The 24,335-nt window shown below is 41.1% G+C and overlaps 1 protein-coding gene across 3 annotated transcripts; it reads left to right on the top strand.

Moving 5' to 3' along the window:
- The first annotated feature begins 3,701 nt into the window (after nt 1-3,701).
- On the top strand, nt 3,702-22,656 carry LOC144695032 (ubiquitin-conjugating enzyme E2 D4-like). 3 transcript variants are annotated; one of them, XM_078565912.1, is made up of 9 exons: nt 3,730-3,835; nt 13,795-13,947; nt 14,050-14,369; nt 17,821-17,884; nt 17,985-18,016; nt 18,115-18,192; nt 18,283-18,388; nt 19,514-19,607; nt 20,746-22,656. In XM_078565912.1, coding segments are annotated over exons 4-9 (357 nt in total). In that variant the 5' UTR covers nt 3,730-3,835; nt 13,795-13,947; nt 14,050-14,369; nt 17,821-17,883; the 3' UTR covers nt 20,792-22,656. The 3 variants fall into 3 exon arrangements, with proteins under 3 accessions (XP_078422037.1, XP_078422038.1, XP_078422039.1); XM_078565913.1 differs by lacking the exon at nt 13,795-13,947 and having other exon boundaries at nt 3,732-3,835; XM_078565911.1 differs by lacking the exons at nt 13,795-13,947; nt 14,050-14,369 and having other exon boundaries at nt 3,702-3,835.
- The last annotated feature ends 1,679 nt before the right edge of the window (nt 22,657-24,335 follow it).

Below are 24,335 nucleotides of genomic sequence, written 5' to 3'. Positions count from 1 at the left end.
AACCAATGAAGCATTTTGAAGTCTAGTCACTGTTGCAATAGAGGTGTACAAGACCCCCCATTAGAATATGATACAGCACAGAAACAAGCCCTTCAGCCCATCATGTCCGTGCTGGCCATCAAGCACCTGTCTATTCTATTCCCATTTTCCAGCACTTGGCCCGTATGCTATGCTGTTTCAAGTGCTCATCTAAAAACTTCTTAAATGTTGTGCGGGTTCCTGCCTCTACCACCCTTTCAGGCAGTGTGTTCCAGATTCCAACCACCCTCTGGGTGAAAAAGTTTTTCCTCAAATCCACTCTAAACCTCCTGCCCCTTACCTTAAATTTATGCCCCCTGGTTATTGACACCTCCGCTAAGGGGAAAAGTTTCTTCCTATCTACCTTATCTATGTCCCTCATAATTTTGTATACCTCTATCAGGTTCCCCCTCAGCCTTCTCTGTTCTAAGGAAAACAACCCTAGCCTATCCAGTCTCTCTTCATAGCTGAAATGCTCCAGCCTAAGCAACATCCTGGTGAATCTCCTCTGCACCCTCTCCAGTGCAATCACATCCTTCCTATAGTGTGGCGACCAGAACTGCACACAGTACTCCAGCTATGGCCTAACCAGCATTTTATACAGCTCCAACATAAACTCCCTGCTCTTATATTCTATGCTTCGGCTAATAAAGACAAGTATCACATATGCCTTCTTAACCGCCTTATCTACATGTGCTGCTGCCTTCAGGGATCTATGGACATGTACTCCAAGGCCCTTCTGACATGATGGTTTAAAAAATAGCCACAGATTGTTTCTCCTCATTGGTGAGATAGTAAGGAGGGGGCACACATTTAAAATAATTATGAAAGAATTAAAAGGGATATTGGAATTTTATTTTACGATGGGTGGTTGTGAGAATTTTCTGTCGCAGACCATTGTTGAAGCAGAGTCTACAAATTCTTTAGAGGGGAACTGAATAGAATCACAGAATTGTTACAGTGCAGAAGGAGGTCATTTGGCCCATCATGTCTGCACCGACTCTCTGAATGAGCAACTCCATAGCCATTCCCTACCTTTTCCCCGTAATCCTGCACATTCATCCTTTTCAGATAACAGTCTAATTCCCTTTTGAATGCTTCAATTGAACCTGCCTCCACCACATGCTCAGGCAGTGCATTCCAAACCCTAACAACTCACTGTGCAAAAAAGCTTTTTCTCATATCACTTTTGCTTCTTTTGGCAATTACTTGAAATCTGTGCCCTTTCGTTCTCGATCCTCTCATGAGTGGGAGCAGTTTCTCCTTATCTACTCTGGCCAGACACCTCATGATTTTGAATACTTCTATCGAATCTCCTCTCAACCTTTTTTTCTCTAAGGAAAACAATCCTAACTTCTCCGAACAAATTTTCTAAACTGAAGTTCCTCATCCTTGGAACCATTTTCGTGAATTTATTTTAATAGTTGCTTTAAAAAGACTATCAAATGGTATGGGGAGTAGGAAGGAATGAGATAGACTGAGTAACTCATGGGGTAAAAAATATCACACACAAGAGCTGAGTGACCTATTTGAGTGCTATAACATTCTATGGTTCATTATCAATGTAGGCAAGGGTAGAGGTGATGACAAAGCATGACCTAGTGAAGGTCACGATACGGGCAGCAAAGTTTTGGATGAACTGAAGTTTACATAGGGTTGAAGGCGGGAGGCTGGCCAGAGTGTATTAGAATAGTCGAGTCTGGGGATGGCAAAGATATGGAATCGGATTTGGGAGTGGGGGTTGGGGAATATGGGGTGGGGTCGGGGGTAGGGGGTGGGTGGGGAGATGGGGTGGTGGATGGGGGTGGGATGTGGGGGGGGTGTGAGGTGCTTGGTTGTTCTAATGATTGAACAGGTCGTTAAATTTTGAGGAGAGTTCAATACAAAACCCCTGGATAGGTCAGGTTAGGTTCTGTTCACTGTGTCTTATTAACCAAACCTTAGTCAGTGTACATCAGAGATGGTCTTTTTTTCACCAACATGGCTAAGAGGCGAGGGACAAAAAAATTGGATGTCCAAGTACACAGATTAAAAGTTGGTGGATAGGTGAAAGAAATAATTAAAAAAACTAAGAGGATGTTGGACTTTATTTCAAAGGGTCTGAAATGCAAAAAGTTGGAAGGGTTCAGTTGTCAAAAACCATGGTCAAACTCCACCTGAAGTTCTGTGTCCAGCTCTGGACATGACCTCAGGAAGGATATGTTGTGGGGGTGCAATACAAGTTGACCAGAATGATACTGGGGTGTGAAGGGATAAATTATGAGGACAGGTTGCATAGACAAGACTATTCTCTTGAGTATAGGAGATTGAGGGCGATCTGAGGGGTGATCTGATTGAAGTGTTTATAAAATGATTAAAGCAACGTGAAAGGGTAGATACAGGGAAACAACCAGGGAGCGGTTGCTGTGAATGGCATAGATGCATTTAAAAGGAAACTAGACTTTCATGGTCCAAGGTCATGTCAAAGCACTTTACAGGCAATAAAGTACTTTGAAGTATAGTCACTGTAGTGGCATAGGACTCCCAGCAGCCAATCTGTGTACAGCAAGCTCCCACAAATAACAATGTGATACAAATAGATAACCTGTTTTAGTGATGTTGATTGGCATTTAATTATTGATTACCAGTGAGTACTGTCCTGTCTTAGTGTCATGCGATTTTTTACATCTACCTTAAAGAGCAGAACAGGGCCTGGGTCTAACATAAATAATAAAAACAGAAAATGCAGGAAAAACTCAGCAGGTCTGGCAGCATCTGTGGAGAGAGAAACAGAGTTAACATTTTGAGCCTGGATGACTCTTCTTTGGAGGTTTAACATCTCACTTGAAAGGCAGCTCCTCCAAAGATGCAGCATTCCACAGCTCTGCACTGGGGTATCAGCCTAGATTTCTAAGCTGCAGGCCCTGGAGTCAGACTTCACAGAATCATACAGTACAGAAGAGGCCCTTCGGCCCATCGAGTCTGCACCAACATGTGAGAAACACCTGACCTACCTAATCCCATTTACCAGCACTTGGCCCTTGGCTTGAATGTTATGATGTGCCAAGTGCTCATCCAGGTACTTTTTAAAGGATGTGAGGCAACCTGCCTCCACCACCTTTCCAGGCAGCACATTCCAGAGCATCACCACCCTCTGGGTAAAAAAATTTTTCCTCACATCCCCCCTAAACCTCCTGCCCCCCATCTTGAACTTGTGACTTGAACTCAAACTTCTGGCTTGGAGGTGAAAGTGGCCCATTGGGTCACAGCTAAAAAAACTGAGGACAAAAGGACTAGAAGGTTATATTGTTGGGTTAAATGGAGTATGGTGGGAGGAGGCTGGTGTGGAGCAAAAGCACCAACATAGCCCCAATGGACTGAATGGCCTGCCCTTGGAAACACTTTGTACAATGCCATAGGGTTCCTGTAAGCCTGATCGGGAAATGGAGTTGTAGTCCTTGCGAGACGCAGCCTCATGGGAAAGGCCACATGAGGAACTACAACCCCCAGCGGGCAGTGGTGGGGGGGGGGGGGGGGGAGACGACGACGACACAGCGCATGCGTAGAGACCGTTTTCTCATGAAAACGGCCGCCTGAAGAACTACAACTCCCAGCGTGCAATTGGAATATGGCGCATGCGCAGGGATCCGGCTGCAAGAAAATAGCTATCTGCGGGACTACAGCTCCCAGCGTGCATGGTGCACATGCGTGGAGAGGCAGTTCTGGCGTCCGGCTGGAACCGGAAGTGGGAGAGGGGAAGTGGTGGCGGCGGCGGCCGGCTTAGAGGAGGGCGGCGCTTTCATCCCTTCATATCATGGCCAAGAGGCGGATAGAGAAGGTAAGGGATCCCCTGCTCCCAGCTGCAGTGTGTCAGGCTGCGGCCCCGGCCCCGGCCCCGGCCCCGGCTACTCTCACTGTCCCCCAGCCCCGGGCGAGAGGAGGTTGGGCCGGGTATTGTGAGGCCTCCCTCTCCCTGTTAGCCGCCGAGCTCAGGCCCAGTGTGGGGCCGGCCTTTCCGTTTTATTGCCACGTAGGGGGTCCGCGTCCGGCCGATCTCACAAAGGGCCTTGGGCTAAAGTATAAAGCCAGCCCCAGGCCAGTCAACAGCGGCCACGCACTGGGTTATTTTAAACTGATCCCTCTGTTTATTCTTCCTCCCTGACCCGTCTCTCCAAAATCTTGCTGCAAGCTCCGCCTGTTACCAAGCCGACAAAAAATGTTTATTATTATTTATCGTATTTACATCCTGAGAATAAAACAGGGTGCAGAAAAGATTCACAAGAGATGAGGAACTTCAGTTATGCAGATAGATTGGATAAGTTGGGACCTTCCTTGGAGAAAAGGTTGAGAGGAGATTTGATAAAGGTATTCAAAATCGCAGTGGGTCTAGACAGGGTAGATACGGAAATACTCTCCCATCGGTGGAAGACTCAAGAACAAGAGGACAGGTTTGAGGTAATTGACAAAAGAAGCAATGGTAACATGACAAAAAACCTTTTCTCACAGTGTGGTTAAGATCTGGAATGTATTGCCTGAGTGTGGTAGAGATGGGTTCAATCAAGGCTTTCTAAAGAGAATTGGATTATCTGAAAAGGAGGAATATGCAGGGTTATGGGCAGAAAGCAAGAGTGACACTAGGTTAGTTACTCCTTCAGAAGGCCAGCACAGACCAAATAGCCGCCTCCTGTGTTATAACCATTCTATGAAAGGGGAAACTTTACAAGTCAAAAACAAAAATACCTGGAAAAACTCAGCAGGTCTGGCAGCATCTGTGGAGAGGAGCACAGTTGAAGTTTCGAGTCCTCATGACCCTTCAACAGAACTAAGTAAAAATAGAAAAGGGGTGAAATATAAGCTGGTTTAGGGTAGGGGGGGGGGTTGGGACAAGAAGAGCTAGGTAGAGGGCCAGTGATAGGTGGAGATAACCAAAAGATGTCACGGACAAAAGGACAAAGGTGTTGAAGGTGGTGATATTATCTAAAGGAATGTGCTAATTAAGGGTAGAAAGCAGGACAAGCAAGGTACAGATAGCCCTAGTGGGGGTGGGGTGAAGGAATCTTAAAAGGTAGAGATAAAACAATGGATGGAAACACATTTTAAAATAATGGAAATAGGTGGGAAAGGAAAAATCTATATAAATTATTGGAAAAAAACAAAAAGGAGGGGGAAAATCGGAAAGGGGGTGGGGACGGAGGAGAGAGTTCATGTTCTAAAATTGTTGAACTCAATAGCCTTTTTAGATTCCTTCACCCCACCCCACCCCCACTAGGGCTATCTGTACCTTGCTTGTCCTGCTTTCTACCCTTGATTAGCACATTCCTGTAGATAATATCACCACCTTCAACACCTCTTTGTCCTTTTGTCTGTGACATCTTTTGGTTATCTCCACCTATCACTGGCCCTCTACCTAGCTCTTCTTGTCCCAACCCCCCCTTAAACCAGCTTATATTTCACCCCTTTTCTATTTTTACTTAGTTCTGTTGAAGGGTCATGAGGACTCGAAACGTCAACTGTGCTCCTCTCCAACAATGCTGCCAGACCTGCTGAGTTTTTCCAGGTATTTTTGTTTTTGTTTTGGATTTCCAGCATCCACAGTTCTTTGCTTTTATAACTTTACAAGTCATTGGACTGGACACACAGACAGTTCTGTTGGCTTCAATTTTATTCTCAGTATGTAAATATGATAATAAACGACATTTCCTGTTGGCTTGGTAATGGGTGAGCTTGCAATAAGATTTTGGTGAGATGGGTCAGGGAGGAAGAATGAATGAGTCAGATGAGATTACTTTTGAAGTAACCTCGCTTTTGAAGTAACCCCAAACAAATGCATGGCAGTTAACTGTTCCCTGGTGTATTCTCCATGGCAACAGCTCTACCAATCAGAGTCCACATGCCAACCAATCAGCACCCTCTTCTCATGCAATATAAATTGTTGTTCGCTTTGAGATCTGGTATTCTTGTGATTCTGTCCTGATGATTGCAAGTCCACCACCACCTGGAAGTTCCTCTGCAAACCATTCACCACCCTGACTTGGAAATATATCGCCATTCCTTCACTGTCGCTAGGTCAAAATCCTGGAACTGCCTTCCTGACAGCACTGTGGGTGTACCTACACCACGTAGACTGCAACGGCACAAGAAGGCAGCTCACTACTACCTTCTCGAGGGCAATTAGGGTTAGGTAATAGATGCTGGCCTAGCTGGCGATACCCACATCCCATGAATGAATGGGGAAAAAAGGACAAAACGCTTTGACAGCATGTCTCATTTAACAATACTCAAGTTCTGAACTACTAAGTACAGTTTTAATTACACTTTTGAAGTGTAATGGATGCGTTATGTTGAAGGAGTGATCTTCCTTAATGTATAGTAAGATTGGTAACGCTTTCAGTTCTGCTGCCAACAGCCTGATACAGATTTTAAATTCCGACTTGAACTGCCATGCTGCTCCTCCTGTTAGCTTGTCCAAAGCGCTGTTTAAAATGTGAATGTGTTGAACAAGCCAGCTGCCTGTTTGCACTCGCAACCTTTCCTACCCTATCGACAACACCAGTACTGTCATGGGCTTGGGAAGGTGATGGAGATGCGCCAGGCCATTTTAAGGATTTCCCAGCCCCTAAAAATCAATGTGCCAGAGCTGTGACAATGATTGGAATTCACTTTACTTTCTAAGGATAGTTTCATTTAAAAAAAATCTGACCATATCACAGGACTTGCTGAGGCTGTCTTGCCATTGTGGAAATATTAAAATGCAATTTAAAGAATTGAGCTGAGAGATGAAATCCTGTCAAAGTACAAACATTTTTTAGCACTCGTCATTCTATAAAAGTGCACTTTCCAGGTAGCTTCAAAGACCTAATATTGCTTATGGGAGAAGTGCAGCACCATTTTATTGGAAATTGTGTGATCTGAATATGCTGTGCTCTAATGTTCCTTTTCCTTTGCAACCTGCAAGTTTTCATATGAAGCATTGCTGAGATGCAAAGCATATTTCATGATGCCAGCATTATTCTGATTCAATTTGAAGCAACCCTGAAGGTTTTAAGTTCACGATCCATTCCAGGACTCTCCAAAAGAGAGCTGAGTGAATAGAGGGAGTTTGGACTGAACAGGAATGGGTGGATTAAATCAGAATGAGGCACATGAGCTGTGAGAGCAGATGATCAAAGCATTGACGCTGATCTGTTGGTACAAAATGATTTCATTTTGGTTCCTGTGGCAGTGAGTGTTGCGTGGAACCTGTAAACAATGAGAATTTCTGCAATAGGAAAAACACAGATAAAAGAAATGTCTTCAGGTGGACCTGCTGAAGCGTGAAGTTTCAGTTTGTGAAATGGCTAGACAAACTCCACGCCATGTAGTGGGACGCAAGGTTCCCAGAACACACGCTGCATGATAGGGTTCCCACTGCCACCCACCTCCTTCCCCATCTAGAGAAGAATAGCAAGGGAAAGACATCTAGGTGACCATCCCACGTGGAGAGCGTAGAATTGTTGCAAAGTGTACAAGAAACTCTGGGCTGAAGTTTTCCAGCGGCAAAAGTATATTGAATTCCTATGATGCAAACAAATACAGTGATGTGGGGATGGAATCACAACTGGGTACTGTGGAGCAAGTAGTTATCCAGGTGAGAAGAAATAATGCAGTCACTAAGTGGCAAGCAGTAGTTATAGGAAATTCTGTTAGAAGAATAGATTTTTTTGCAGTCGTGGCCAGTGTTCCCAAGTCCCCAGGTGTCATGGTAACAGACGTAATGGTTTGAATAGATGGGAAGGGGAAGTGATCAACTTCAGATTGAGGTTCACCTTTAGAACCAGTGGTCCAGGGAAGTTCAAAATGTAAATCAGTTAGAGTTTGAGGATTTAGGTGTTAGAATGAGGAACAGGACCTGTTGGGAAGCAATTTCAGATTGCGCATGGTGCTTCCCACCAAGCCAGTTTGGACAATAGTTAACAGATGTGGAAAAGAATGTTTCAGATTTCTGTATGGGGAGGCCGTATAGATGAGATGGCTTTCACAAAACCAATCTGATGCCTATAACGGAGCACAGAATGTAAACAGGTCAGATTTAAACTCGTAAGGCAGGAAGCTAACATGTTTGGGATAGGTTAAGAGAGAGACAGTCGTCTAAAATACTGAACTCCAGGGCAAGATGGAAAGCTGTTGTTCAAGGCAGATAGGCTAAAGAAAAGATAGTGAGGGAAAAAAATAAGAGAAGGTAAAAGGGTTCTGACTGAGGGACTTGACTGTCCAAAGATGGGCTGAGATAAGTTTGAGATCAAAATGGGGAAATGTGCTTAGACTATTAAAGTTGTGTTGCAAATCGAAGAAAAATACAATGTTTTGGGTGGCAGAGGAAGGAGTGTTTGGGGCCTAGGATGGTGAGGAGGTAAAGGGGCAGGTGTTACACCACCTGCGATTGCATGGGAAGGGGATGACATGTTGGGGGTAATAGAGGAGTGGATCAAAGTGTCACTGAGGGAATGGTCCCTTTGGTATGCTGATGGGAGGGGAAGGTGTATTTGATGGCATCATGCAGGAGTTGGCAGAAATGGCGGAGGATGGTCCTATGGATATGGAGGCTGGTGGGGTGGAAGGTGAGGACAAGGAGAACCCTATCATGTTTCTGGAAGGGAGGGGAGGAGGTGAAGGCTGAAGTGTAGGAAATGGGTCGGACGCAGTTGAAGGCCCTGTCAACCACGGTTGTGGGGGGAATTTTTTGGTTGAGGGAAAAAGGAAGACATGTTGGAAGCACCATTGTGGAAAGTATTATCATCAGGAGAGATGCAATGGAGAAACTGGGAGAATGGAATGGAGCAGGGTGTGAGGAGGTGTGATCGAGGTAGCTGTGGGAGACAGTGGGCTTGTAATGAGTATTAGTAGACAGTCTATCCCCAGAAATGGAGACAGAGAAGTCAGGGAAGGGAGTTGGACCATGTAAAGGTGAGAGGAAGGTGGAAACTGAAAACAAAATTGATGAGTTTTTCCTGTTCCAAATGAGAGCAGGAAGTGGCACTGATATAGTCATCAATGTATAGGGAAAAAAAATTGTGGGAGAGGGCCTCAGTAGGACTGGAACAGGGAATGTTCCACATACTCCACAAAAAAACATGCATAACTGGGGCCCATGCAGGTACCCATAGCCACACCTTTTATTTGGAGGAAGTGAGACAAGTTAAAGGAGAAATTGTTCAATGAGAGAACAAGTTCAGCCGGGGGCGGGGAGGAGGGTGGTGGATGGAGACTGTTTGGGCCTTCGTTCAAGGAAGAAGCGAAGAGTTCTCAGAATGTCCTGATGAGGTCAAGAGGTGTAGAGGAATTGGAGGGCCATAGTGAAGAGGAGGCACTTAGGGCCAGGAAACTGGAAATTGTTGAAATGATGTAGGGCATCAGACGAATCGCGAATATAGGTGGGAAAAGACTAGACAAGGGAGAAAAAAAAGTCAAGTTAGGAAGAAATAAGTTCATGGGACAGGAACAGGCTGAAGCGATGGGTCTACCCATCGTTCTATTCATGAGTCTGATAGAAGACTGACAGTCAACATGGGGGACAATAATGGGGGCTTTTGTAGATACATAAACACAAGGATGGTCAAACGATTGAATCATTGCAAGAAGAAAGCCATCTTGCATTTAATAGGAAATGCTAGACATAATTAATATGTATTATGTCCAACTTTCACATTGTTCTGAAGAAACTAAGAGTATATGATGATTTGAATGATCCCCAACTGCAGACAAATGTTAAATCGTTAAAGCTTGTGTGACTGATAGAAAAATCTTCCGTTATCATTATATCCATCCCCGAATACTGAAGATGCTGAGAGAAACAATGATCATAATGTTATAGAAACTTTTGGGAACTGGAGTCGTGTCAAAGCCTGGAGGGTGGAATAGGCATGTGACCATCTAAGACTGAACCTGTGGGTATGTTGGAGCAGAATGGAGTGTATTACTGTATATCTGAGTGAGAGACTGCTATAGGCTCCCAAAGTGACTATGCTACATTTCACAGACTGATGTTCATTACCTACCTTGAGCACAAACTTCACCAAAAAAAAAAACTTTATTCTCCTAAAATGTCTTTACTCATGAGACTGATAGTTATCCTTAAACTAACTTGTTTCTCAATTTGAGATGTTTAGGTCATGGCGTATTTTCTATCCACAGGATTTGAGATATAGATGACCTAACAGAGTGTCACATTTTCATTATTTGGCAGTTTTGTTTTTGTCTTTTAAGTCACTTGCATGAAAATTACTTCTTGTTTTACATCATAGATGTTTTCAAAAGTTGTGAAGTATAAATCCAAGTGTACATTGTTAAACATTCCTTTATCATAGTGCAAGCAATGCTAGATATCTGTTGTGATTAATTTTTTGAAATCCTATACAATTTATGAAGGACTAATACCTATTTATTAATCTCTGATGTAGTTAATTGGATATAGTGCACTCCTAAAATGCTGAATCAGTCAATTTGGCAACCAAGACAAATGTATTCTGTGCATATTCTATATAGCCAATTGGCTTATTGCACCATGATTGACAGCTAGCTCTGTCTGACATTTTGTCAACAGGCACAGCAACTGTAAGTGCAAGAACAAAACAAAAATGTCAAAAACTACAGGCTAGAACCATGTTAGTAAGTCAATCAGCTTACATGGAGTGAACAGGTGGGTCAATATTTTGGGCTGGGACCACCTTCAGAATTTGATGAAGAAGCATTTTAATAGAATTAGGGCAGGAAGAAAAAGTAAGTCAGCAATCAGACACTAAGAGAAGAGATTGTTAGATAATGTAAACAGTCTTCTCAAGACTGCAGGAAAAGCATATATGAAATTGACGGTGTTAAATGGAGAACATGAGAATAGTTAAAGTAATGAGAGGCCCTTCCAAGCAAAAGTTTCAAAAGTGGGACAAGTTGATAAAAATACGTTTTTAAAACCACAATGCTTAATGCACCGTTCGTCAACATGTATGGCTCCCCTCAACATCCAGCCCAAATTCCTGGTGGCTTCTTCCGTATTCCTAAATGTATCCTCCCATTAACTTCCAAACCCCTGTAGCACCACTTGAGACAACTTGACAAGCTTGGCAAAGTGCTATTTTGTATAACCCTCCAACTCTTATACACCATGATTCTTAAGTCGCCATGAGCACTGCCACAAGAGATCAACCAGTATATGCTTAAACTTTGTATTGTTTTACTGGTGGTTGGTTAAGCTATGTAGAGTATTTTATCTCCTGGTGGCTTCCCGGCACTAAATTATGTAGAAATTGGTTTGCCTGTTCTTACAGACAGAATCATTGTGGTACGTCAGAGTCAACTCCTGTTGAAATATGGTTTAATACTAATGGGTATGTGGGTAAGCTGGGTACAATATTTAATGCAAATTGTTATGATCCGATTAGGGGCTGTTAACATTTAAAGAGAACTCCGAATACCTTGTTTTACCTAATAGAATTATGCCAGAAGAATTCACTTTCTTCTGACAAAGCAGAACTTTATTGTATATAGAACAAATTAAACAAAGCAAATACAGGTAAGTTAACACCAAAGCTTTTTAATATGTATGTTGTGTACTCAGGTTTACTTATTACTGCCTCCTCCGCGCCCCCCCCCCCACCCCAGGAATTCTCTTAAAAGACACGTCAATCTTAGAGTTATTTATTTCTATAGGGACCACCCGTAAGTATGCCACAGTCCTCTAGAGAATTCTCAGCTCTAACTATTCTCAGAGGTAAAACTTTCATTTACCATCTCTTGACTGTGGATGCATCAGTCTCTTATTCTGGGTACTTTTCAATACTGTCAAGTTAATCTGGTTGTGTTCTTTGGCACAAGACTCTCTGAGGACCACTATAGATGTTTCCGCTAGTTTCAACTAGGCCATCTCCTAGCTTCTGTTTCCTCACAAAATTCAAACTGAGATTAAGCCTCACCTGCATTTCATATGGCTAATGATGAAGTTAGTTTTTTGCTCTGGTTATAGTGCAGACCTAGCTAACTTTCCTTTACTTCAGCTATCTCTTAGTGAGCTGCAAACCCCACAAGGTTCAAGTTGCAACTAAATCTCCCAGCAAATATCCAAATAAATTGAAACCAGAGGACCCCCCCCGCCCCCCGCCAAGCTCCACCAATCTCCATGACAACCTATCATGCTCTGAGTTGTCCTCAAACCAACCCTGAGATTAATTATACCTCATAATTTCTTCTTTGACCTGATAAAGTAAATGGGTTTTGCAGCGTTTCAGGGTTTACTGAATGCTTTTAAACTAATTTAGTTATAACTCCCAACTCAAAGCATTTCTTTGGGCTGCCATACTGCAAGCTCCCCAGCTGAGTAAACACACCTACAGTTTTATGATCTTATTTATCAAACTGTTAACTTCTTAAGTGAACATGGCCCCAACCTTTCAAGTGTGAAAACCCCCAAGATGCTTTAATTGCATTTATCCTAATTTCATCAGTTAAACTTTAATTCATAAAACGAAACGTTATACACAAGAATCATGAACTAGATGTTCGCAACAAATGATTTGAGTCATGTTTGGTGCTTGAGGAGTCACGCATTAGAATGAGAAAGATAGTGATAGACTTCAAAAGGACGTAGGGTGTTGGAATTTGCAGAGTCATAATAGATGAAATGCAACACAAGTGTGAGATGATGCATTCTGGTAGGAAGAATAAGGAGAGAGAATGCAAGCTAAGTAGTACAATTTTAAAGGGTGCAAACATAGACATCTGGAGGTGTTTGTGTACAAATCTTTGAAGGTGACAAGGATGTTTAATAAAGCAGTTAATAAATTATATGGGATCCAGAACTTGATAAATAAAGGCGTAGAGTACAAAAGCCAGGAAGTTGTGCTAAACTTACTCCAGCTGGTGTTCGGGTAGTGTATTATGTATTGCGTCCAGTTCTGGGCACCACACGTTTGGAAGGACATGAAGGCTTTGGAGAAGGCCTGAAGAGATTGACTAGAATGGTTCCAGGGACGAGGGATTATAGTTATGTGGACAGATTGGAGAAGCTGGCATTGTTCTCCTTTGAGGAGAAAAGGCGAAGAGAAGATGCGATAGCGTTATTTAAAATTATGAGGGTTTTGATAAGAGTAAATAAAGAGAACCTGTTTGCAATGGCTGAAGGGTTGATAACCAACACAGATTTCAGGTGGTTGGCTTAAAAACCAGAGGCAACATGAGGAAAATCCTTTTAATGCAATGAGTGGTTAGGATTTAGAATGCACTGCTTGATTAGGTGATTAATACGGATTCAATAGTAACCTTTAAAAAGTAACTGGGAAAGTTCTTGAAAGAGAAAGTATTTACGGGTATATAAAGTAGAGTGGGATTAACTGAATTGTTCTTCAAAAGAGCTGACTCAGATGCAGTGAGTCAAATGGCCTCCTCCTGTGTTGTACTGTTCTGATTGGAGGAACTGTGCTACATTGTGTATTCCTTAAAGCTAGCTTTTGAATTTTAAATAGGTAATTGTTTTTGAATGTAGTAGATATTCCTGCAATGTGACAGGTTTAGTGTTGTTCCCATCACTGATTTGATAATGGGGTCAAGATGAAATTTGATCGATTTGTCCAGATTTTAGCATTAGTGCTCCGCTTTAAATTGCGTTTTCTTGAAGTCGTGCATCTTAATTTTTATGTATAAACCTTTGTTCCGCTTGAGGTTACATAGTTTTTGTAATGCACCTGTAACTCATCTGGCTCTGCCTCTCTTTTTAGATGAACTTGTTGGAGACAGTGAGTGAGCCTTTCACATCTGTCTATGTCCTTTTAGGTAGCCTGTGAAATGGGGTCAGGCTGCAGGCGGACATACATGCAGCAGCAATCTGCTCAACTTGTCTACACTGGAAATGGCAGCCGAGGCAAGGTAGCAGGAATGTTACTATGCTGGAAATGACACAGAAAAACAATCACTTTTATTAACTAGGTAGAGTATCCTTTGATTCTACCAGCAGCATTGGAAGTTAAGGATGAAGCTCCTTATTTTTGTACAATGTTTTACATAAAAAAACTTATTTTTCCTCTCCAGTTATCACCCCTTCTACTGAAGGCATGCTGGGGGACAGTTCAACAAATACTGGCCACCAACCGATACCTCGCTCAAGTTGCCATTCTTCATATGTGAACCTAGAGATTGGGTTTGGCAAGCTGTTCGACACTAAGGGGCATCACAGCTGAGCCCGATCCTATCCACACATGCACTTTACAGCAGGGGAAGTACTGATCAGGACCTGGAACATTGACTGATTTTACTCTTCCTTAGCATGTGGGTGCTGAGGGCCCCTCCCGCCACCTCGGCTGAGATCAGCTAACTCAGCACAGACTGGGAATGGAACCTGGGAAGTTCTGGTAGGTATAGCTCAGTCAAACTCTGCCTTAACCAACTGAGCTATTAGGGAGATGAACAATACAGTATTTTGTTTTATAAAATTGCTGTAGTTCATCCCGTTAGCAAGAATGTTATTGTAAGGAAACACTTTAATTGTGAAGCTCTTGGTTTCCTATACCTCACATCCCTTTTTGATTTTCCTTAAATGCTCCTTTAAATACTTATTGGCTCAATACATCTGAATCATCAAAATTTTGGCCTGTTCATTGCTGGTTTTGTACATCCTTGATTTGCATTGCAAAAATTGTCCAATATATGGTTTACAATGTTCTCTATCGGTATAGTTTACAATTGTTGCTCCTGGGATTTAACTTAAATCACTCAAGTGGTAGACTTCTATTTGTTATTGGAACTGAATTAAATTACACTCTTGTGGTTTGCTCCCTGGATTCATCGGTTTCTTTCACATCTCTAATTCACTCTGCGAGATTGACAGCTACAATAACTTGCTTTTTGTGTCAGTTGGTTATTTTAGGGTGTATCGAATATAAATAACTTTTTTTAAAAAATGAGGCTGCCAAGTCAACTGAGGTAAGCAGCTGTTCTGTGCAAATATTAGAGTTTGAATCTAATTTTAAATGAAGATTCATGTCCCTTCAGCTGCATCTTCACTGCCAGACATTTCTGGTCATGCTCATTTCTGGTGGATCCACCTCCCTCAGTCAGCTGTTGCCACTGCTTCATTTCTGGGCCTGGCCTCTCCTAGACCTGGGCCTATACTTGAGGCCCAACCATGTGTCTTGGACTGCTTCTAGCTACATGTCCTCAAGTACTTTTCTGGCCCTCAAGCTCATTTTTCCCTGCAGTGCTTCCAGTACCCACCTCTCTCCCACACTCTCTGCCCCCTCTGTTCCAATACACTTAATTCTAGAGCTTCCCTCTCCCAGTCTGGCCCACTCCTCCATTCTGTGTTGCATGGCCTACTGGTAGTACCATTATAAAACAGCATAACCTCCAACTGACCAATGCCACAGGATATTGTCTGTCTGTGTGCGTCGTACCATCCTTCGAGCCTCCAGTATATGCCTGTCCTGCACCTGATTGACTAAAAATGACATTCATAAAATAAATCCGAAGTGACTAGGCCGCAAACCTACCAAGGACAATCACGATTAATCATTCAGAAAGGACCTTGAAACAGCTGCTTATTAAGTGCTTGAAATCTTAAATATTTTTCGTTGAAGGCCTACAGCTCTTTCAGGCACCTGAGAGTTCTTAAGCCTGTCACTGGGCCAGTTGTGAAACATTCTAAGTGAAGAGTTCCAACCAGGTAGTATACTGTAACCCCTGAATGAACCAGTGCCACTCTTGGCTACATCTACCAGAATTCAACAGAAGCCTGCCTTCCTTTTGGATCTGAGCACCACCACATTTTAGAGTTGGTGAGGGTGCATGGATTTTATTTTTGATGATCTATAAGACAGACCTTTCTCTGAGAATGCTGGACTTGTTCTCTCCAGGTCTGATAGTGACTATTCAGATGATCTGGTCCCAAAAACAAGAGAAACACATATATTTTTAACAATATGTGAGGAAAACAATTTAAATAACCATGTACAAGCCTTTGTAGTATTAAAAGTAGCATGTACACTGTGACATTGCACTTAATTTGCTACAAATGCAGAACAATTTTTTAAGGAAAGGACAAATACTTAATACAGACTGCTGCTGAAGCTGATTAGAACTTTACAATTTACAAACCTCCCTGAGAAAACTGTAGTTAAACTTGTGACCTGAGCTCCTAATTAAAAGTTTTTTAAAAAAGTTAATTTGGCATAGCTTTTCCTTAGCAGAACAATACATTGTATGTTAAATGACATAACACTTGTGTCCTTTATAAAACAGTTTAAAATCCAACTTCTGTGAGCAATTGAATGAGTGCATGTGCATTCGTGAGCATAAAGTATGTTGTAGAGAATTGAATCTGCCATTCTCCCTATTAGTCTGGGGATTAGCTCGACTCCTTGCATCAATATTCAGAATGCCTCTGCTCATCGCAAGTGCTGGAATTTGCCAGGATTCATACCCACTCTATTCTTGCTTCAGTTCGGTCAGGCCTTGTGTCCTGCTGCTGCTCCTACTGTACTGAACTACTCCGCTCCCCTGCATGTGCATCATTCCCACCCAACTGCTCCACTCCTGATCCACGTCCCAGAATAATCATGAGCAACACCAGGGACATTTACTGGTTTAATACAACATTAAACCTATCATTGTGCTGGACTGATCTTCACAAAATTCAAAGTAATGTCTGATTGTTGGAAGATTTGATTGGAAAATTGTGCAAATCAAACACCAGAGTGTGTATAGTTTCTTCCCACTTACAAAAATTTTACAATTTTAAGATGGGGTGTAAATATTCTACTTGAAACTAGTGACTGAGATTTTATGTTTGTTAGCGCTGCGAATACGCTCCAATATTGGTCAATAATGTGTTTTGCTATAATGTATAGGCAAATTACCAGATGTATAAAATTCCTACTATATGGTGCTTTATTGAATACTGATCACAGTTATGCAGTAAAATAAATCAGTTTTGTTTTCAAGTAGACCCAACAACATTGTTCTGGTTGCGATGGGCATAAGTACCACTTTACGTCTTGCGCGGTTGGAACAAAATAGCTGTTGTAGTTACCGTCTAACACTAAAAACAATTGGTGCAGCAATAATAACTGTAATAAGCAGGTCATTACAAAACTTGTGTCTCTGCTCTGTCCCCTATGTGACTGCGTTGAGGGATAGCAAATATGCACAGTACATATACTGTAGATTCTTAGTCATGGAATTGGAATCCACATCATCATTGTATGACATTTGTACAGCTACTATTGGCTAATTGCATTGCGAAAAAAAGTTCTGGAAAATTAATTCTGAAGCTAACATTTACAGTATCCTGTCACTAATAAGTATAACATTTATTCTGTTTAATTTGACAAAAATATCATCTTGATGCACGTTCAGTTGAAGACTAACTTGTTTGAGATCTTTTCCATTCTGAGTAATACTGTGCCTCACTGATTCTTCAGTTTTGCAGTGTTGTGTAGTCTTGCTATGTGTCACTCTTACTTTTTAATGCAGCATCAATGCTGTTATTGTTTTGGCCCTTAGCATGTCACATACTCTGATGCGAGTATTGACAAGTCTTGGATGTCTTGGCACCTTGTTTACTCTTCAACCTTCAATTTGAATGAAGTCCAATTCATGATTTGCACTTCAATTCAAATGTGAGTAATATAATTCTCCCCCCCACGAGCACCGGTTTAAAGATATTTTAAAAACATCTGGCAGCTAAGCTTGTGTAAACCACACTCTCTGCCTAACATATCAAGTACTTCAGAAGACGTAGTTAAATTTTTTGCACAGGAGATGATTTTGCTGCAGTAACAATTTTATTCTCTTTTGATCATTTAGGAATTGAAAGACTTGCAACGAGACCCACCAGCTCAGTGTTCAGCAGGTCCAGCAGGAGATGATAGTAAGGGTATTTTTTCTTTTTAAGATTTGCATTTTTAAATTTATTTTGAATGAGACTTTGTTCTAAATATTGCTTAATATCTCTTGCCTTCAATGTTTAGTGTTCGCTTGGCAAGCCACTATAATGGGACCTGTGAGTAGCTGATGAATTTTTATTTTACATTTTATTCAAGTTTTATATATGAAATCCTGTTTGCATTTAACACGTGGGATTTTCTGTTTTCCCCCCAGTATGACAGTCCGTATCAGGGAGGAGTTTTCTTTCTTGCAATTCAATTCCCTACAGATTACCCTTTTAAACCACCAAAGGTAACTTTCACTTTTAAAACATTATGCACTTTGGGAAAGGAGAAAGGAATCTTTTCTCTGGAAATAATGGTAACTTTTTATAATTTAAAGGTTGCATTTACAACAAAAATATATCATCCAAACATAAACAGCAATGGCAGCATATGTCTTGATATTCTGCGGTCACAGTGGTCACCAGCATTAACGATATCAAAAGGTATGGCTGATGTTCTTAGTATTGTAAGAATACTGTTTGAGTGAATCAATTTCATGTTAATAAATTGTCCCCTCTTTGATGTTAGTGAAGGTTTTTTGTTCAACAAACATTTAAAACCAGATGGGGACTGTTTGAAATAGAAAGACCTGGTTTCTAAACTCAGACTATTGAGAAGTGTCCTGATAATCTGCCAACCTCAGTTCATCTCCCATGGTGGTTCTCTATTCACAGGATATAAGTTTGATTTTAAACTGGCTACTTAGAGAGCACATTGATAACTAGTGTAGGAAGAGGAAAGATCCCATCCGTATTCAGAGGGTTAAGGTGTATCTTGGAGCAGAATAGTTGTGGATTTTACTTTGGAAATGTAATCGCGCTGTACCTCATCTGGTGCGGAACTGAGGATCATCAGAAGAATGAAGGGCAAAGTTAAGAAGAGACTATTTTCTAGAGTTATTACAAGATGGAGTGTTTTACCTCAAATGGCCATTGAGGCAGAGACTACAACATTACCTAGAGTAGGATCTGATGGAAAAAGAAATTAGAAGAGGAATAAAAGGATTAGTTTAAGCAGAGGAAACTGGGATTTCAGTATATAGCTTTGATGGATGTTCTCATCTAGGCATGATGCTAAATCTGATTTTTTTTTCTTGTATTCACTGTAGTATTGAAGGGAGTGTTTGTTGGTCACATCTTTCAGATGAGATTTTCAACTGAGGCCCCGACTGCCTTATGAGGTGTGCGTATAAAGAGTCTGTGGCGCTATAGGAAGAAAAGTCGAGAGATTTCTCCTGGTGTCCTGGCCAATATTCACCCCTCAATCTAAACCACTAAAACAGAGTAACTGGTCATTAATCTCATGGCTGTTTGTGAGACTGCACAAACTGGCTGCCATGTTTGCCTATATAACAACAGTGACTGCACTTCAAAAGGGTGAACTGGTTGTGAAGTGCTTTGGAATGTCCTGATATGTGCTACATAAATGCAAGCTCTCTGCTTGTTTTTACACGTACAATTTTAGTCTGGTATAGTATCTTAATTAATTACACTAATTAAATGTGTGCAGTTTGCTTTTCAATAATTCAGCTGGTTTGGAAAGTAATGGGCATTGTTCTTTCTTGACAGTTTTATTGTCAATTTGTTCACTCTTGTGTGATCCTAATCCTGATGATCCACTGGTTCCAGAAATCGCACACATGTACAAAACAGATAAGGAAAAGTAAGTAAAATATAGAGCCTTGAGCATCACTTTGTTTAATCAAATGGAAAAGCAGTTTCTGACAAATTTATATTTCATCCAAAGTGCAAGAAAGCACTCCAGTAATGACCTTTTGCTTCTATAAATATGCTGGTTAATTTCTATGAAAGTTAGAAAGCTAATTGGAGAAGTACCTTCAATAAACTGGGGGAAAATAACATTCTATTTGTTTCTAAACATACTTGATGCACCATTCATTTGTTAAACCAGTGTTCTTGAAAGCAGGTATTTTGAAAACCTTTTGTGCATCTGATTAGATGCACATAAACTGCAGTTTTTAATTTTCACTGAATTGCTCGAGAGAGAAAAGGTAACTGGAAGTTAAGATTCTTTCCTCACCTGAAGTCCTTGACCTGTCCTGATAATCCTCCAATACCCATTAATTGTGCGGCCCTGTGTCCCAGTTACCCACTGCAGACAATGGAAGCTGTAGGAGACTCTGCCATTGGCTATATTTTTGTTTGTTTCAGAACATAGCCATTCTGTCTATAAAATCAGCTCCTCTGCAGGCTCACAGCTTTTTGTGTACCCACCCATGACATAAACAGGCCCAAAAGAGGCCTTAAAAAGTTCCCTGAGCCATGGACTCCCTCACTACAGATTTGAGCACTGAAATGTAATGATGACTAACTTCCAACAAACCTATTGTGAGGCCTCCATCTCAAAGAAGATGCCAACCTTAAAATCACTATAAAGCCCACCAGTTTAAGTGGGCTTCCAAGCTATCCAATTTAGGCAACAGACCAATGAAGGTGAGTGCAGCTGGAGAGGGCTAAAGTAGAAAAATTGGGAAATCCAGAACAATAGGTATTGCAGTCATTTGAGATTCCTTTATCCATCTGTTTATCTGCCAGATTCCCTTCTGTCAATCCAGGTGCTCCTGTTAAATTTGGGTTTGGTAAAACATCAGTTTAGGTGATGAAAACAGTATTAAATTTAAGTATCAAAGATTTTATTCATTTACCATCTGCTTTTAATAAAGTTGGTCTGTCAAAAATCTCAAGGTAGAACCATTAAAACCCATAGACTTCACCTAAACCCCTTATTTTCGTAAGTGTGTTTTGTGCTAAGTTCATGTTGCCTGTTTTATTTTTGGTAGGTACAACAAACAAGCAAGAGACTGGACTCAGAAGTATGCGATGTAGAATTGATGTTGGCTCTACTACAACCATCACAAGAGAAGAAAAGGTGGCAACATTTTTTTCCAATTGGAACCCATGCAGTTCACAATAAATATTAATTGTGGATGATGAGTACTGTAAATTTTCTTTAGTTGAAACAGTGCAAATAGAAAACATACTCATTGTGTCTTTACTCAAAACTACAAACTGTTTTTGCAGAAATTGCTAAATGAGCAATGAAGCAAGTGGTTTACCAATAAAATTCCAAATAGTGATGTTTTTCCTCTTCCAACAAGCATTCCAATGCTAATTCTGATTAGTCCTCCAGTCAGACTGCTTTGCAATTCTATGCATTACATTTTGGACTAGTACTAACAAACAACATGTTTTTTGAGACAATTTTCTTTTCACTTTGCTGCACTTGTTCCAAAATATTGGTATAAAACATGGGAATAAACTGGTTGCCAACGGTGATTGTTGTTGCCAGATACCAACATGTGCAAATGTTGGCCTGCCCATTGGTAGTTGCATTCCATTCATTTACTGGAAGTGAAGACGCAGCATCATTTCTGATGTTCGTACTTGGAGTGAGTTTTTAAACTTGTGCAGCTGATCGTATCGCTCAACAAGCCTTGTATTATGGTGCATCAACTATATCACAAGACTGAAAGTTTACCCCTTGTTACCCTGTCAGAATTTTTAAGTAATTTTCATCTAGTTTCAAATGTTTTTTCATTAGGGATTTAATTGTAAGTGTATATGGTGCTGGCTTTTTATATTTGACAAATATACACAGTGTTACCTACCTCTGGTAAAATGTACCCTTGCTGATTATCCATTAGATTGATTTGCACCCTCTCCTGATTGGTTTGCCATGCTTGCCTGTGATTATCTAACTTGAAGTAAATTTGCTGTTGTGAATGGTCTTAACATTAAATGATAAATAAAATCACAGCCAATTTTCCAATTACATGAATTCCTTAAGCTTGAACCATTGTAGCAGAAAAAATTTCAGGGCATTTTATCTAATTTTTCTGTTTTATTTAGAATATAGGTAAAATCATGGAAAACAAATATTTCGCAGCCAAACTGTATGAAACTTACCACAAATCTTGAATTCACAACTGAACTGTTATCTTTATACCATTATATATTAAATATTACTGAAAAATGCACCTTTTCTCTAAACAGTGAAGAACTGAACTGTTGCACTTGTAATTAAAACAGTTGGACTGTTTTGCCAGTGCTTTTTTTTTTAAAAAAGCTTCTCACTAATTTTTTTTGCTTCAGTGTTTGACTTGGATATTTATCCTAGCTGAAACTTGAGATGTGCGCATCTTTTTATGGGATCTATCCTCTACCTTTATCAAAAGCTTGTTTTCTGTGCATTTCGTTAAAGAAGTAGGGTTAATGTTTCAGGTCTTAATAACCCTTCATCAGAACCCTCTGAAGCACAAACCGTATCTTCTTCTCTGCACAGATGCTACCTGACCTGAGTGTTTCCAGAATATTCCTTTTTTTATTTCAGATTTCCAGCATTTGCAGTATTTTGCTTTGTTCAGTCTGATGTCCACAGTGGCTGGCCCATGATGTACAGAAGCTGGATTAATGCCAACTAGTCACTTTAAGGCAGTGCCTTCAGGAGTTTGGCTTTTCATAGTGATATCACTGGCTTAAAATCACAAAGCATTGAGACAGAATGGAATTCCTTGTAAAAGCAACATGTGAAGGAGGCTTTGCTTTACTTCTGATAACTGATGGCTGTTAATTGTGGATTTGTTTTTGTTTAAAAAAAGCTTTTAAAATTGTTAAAACTTATATTTAAAAAAATCACACAGCTTGTGCATCTTTCACTTTTTTGTCCAAATAAAAAAAGTTCACAAAATTAATCCACGTTGGCAACTGTTATTTGTAAACCAGTTTTAAATTTGTATTCTATATATTTTGTCTAGGTCTGTTTGTCCGTGCACATTAATATTGGTATTTACCCCTGGTTTCCTGTTGTCATAGTAATAGCTGGATACCTTTGGAATTTTCAAACTATGTATTTGTACATACTGTGTTATCTGCAACAAAAAAAGTTTTCAATGAAAAATACATAATGGAGCTCAAAGCCTGTGAGTTTGCAATATTGCAATCATCGATGAATAAATCTTTTGCTCGGGGTGCCGTTTGTCATCTAACCAAGGAAAGTAGCTAAAGGTTAAGTCATGTCTAACCAACCTAGTTGAAGCTCTTGACGTAACTAATGTGATAGATAATGGAGTGTTTATGAATGTTATTCATACAAACTTCCAAAAGGTTCCACACAAAAGATGAGTAAAGAAAATAAGGTATATGCAACTGGAGGTAACTTATTGGCTTGGGTAGGAAATCGATGAGGTAGGAAACAAAGATTAATGATCAAAAACAAAAATACATGGAAAAATTCAGCAGGTCTGACAGCACCTGCGGAGAGGGATACAGCTGACGTTTCAAGTCTGTATGACCCTGCATCAGAACTAAGACATACAGAAATGAGATGAAATATAATCTGGTAGAGGGGGGTGGGACAGGTAGAGCTCGAAAGGGAGCCAGTGATAGGTGGAGGCCAAGAAGAGACTGCCAAAGATGTCATAGACAAAAGGACAAATGGGTGTTGACGGTGGTGATGTTAGCTAAAGGATGTGCTAATGGAGACATTAAGGAGGACAAGCTAGTGGCAGATGGCCCTAGTGGGGGTGGGGTTGGGGGAAAGGGATCGAAATGGGCTAAAAGGTGGAGATGAAACAATTAAGTGAAATAAATTTAAAAGCAGGGAAAAGAAAAATATATTTGTAAAAAAATTATAAATTATTGGAAAAAGGGGGTGGGGTTGGAGGAGAGAGTTCATGATCTGAAATTGTTGAACTCAATATTAAGTCCAGAAGACTGTAAAGTGCCTAGTCAGAAGATGAGGTGCAGTTCCTCCAGTTTGCGTTGAGCTTCACTGGAACATTACAGCAGGCCAAGGACGGACATGTGGGTATGAGAGCAGGGTAGTGTGTTGAAATGGCAAGCAACAGGGAGGTCTGAGTCGTGCTTGCGGACAGACCGAAGGTGTTCCGCAAAGCGGTCACCCAGTCTGCGTTTGGTCTCTCCAATGTAGAGGAGACCGCATTGGGAGCAGCGAATGCAGTAGACTAAATTGAGAGAAGTGCAAGTGAAATGCTGCTTCACTTGAAAGGAGTGTTTGGGCCCTTGGACAGTGAGGAGAGGGGAAGTAAAGGTGCAGGTGTTGCACCTTCTGCGGTTGCATGGGAAGGTGCTGTGGGAGGGGGTTGAGGTGTAGGGGGTGATGGAGGAGTGGGCCAGGGTGTCCCGGAGGGAATGATCGCTGCGGAAAGCCGCTGGGGGAGGGTGAAGGGAAGATGTGTTTGGTGGTGGCATCATGCTGGAGTTGGCGGAAATGGCGGCCCAGCCCCGGCCGCGTATTCACTATACCCTCTGACCTTCCCCTCTCTGATGCTGAACATTCAGTGCTCAGCAAAGGACTCAGTTTCATACCCTTATGCCCTCACCTCAATGAATTTCGGGCTCGGCACGATGC

This window comes from Cetorhinus maximus, chromosome 20, assembly GCF_964194155.1.
Source record: "Cetorhinus maximus chromosome 20, sCetMax3.hap1.1, whole genome shotgun sequence".
In the NCBI taxonomy this organism is placed as follows: domain Eukaryota; kingdom Metazoa; phylum Chordata; class Chondrichthyes; order Lamniformes; family Cetorhinidae; genus Cetorhinus; species Cetorhinus maximus.
Note: the sequence above shows the minus strand (reverse complement) of the source record. Positions and strands in the feature narration are given on the sequence as shown.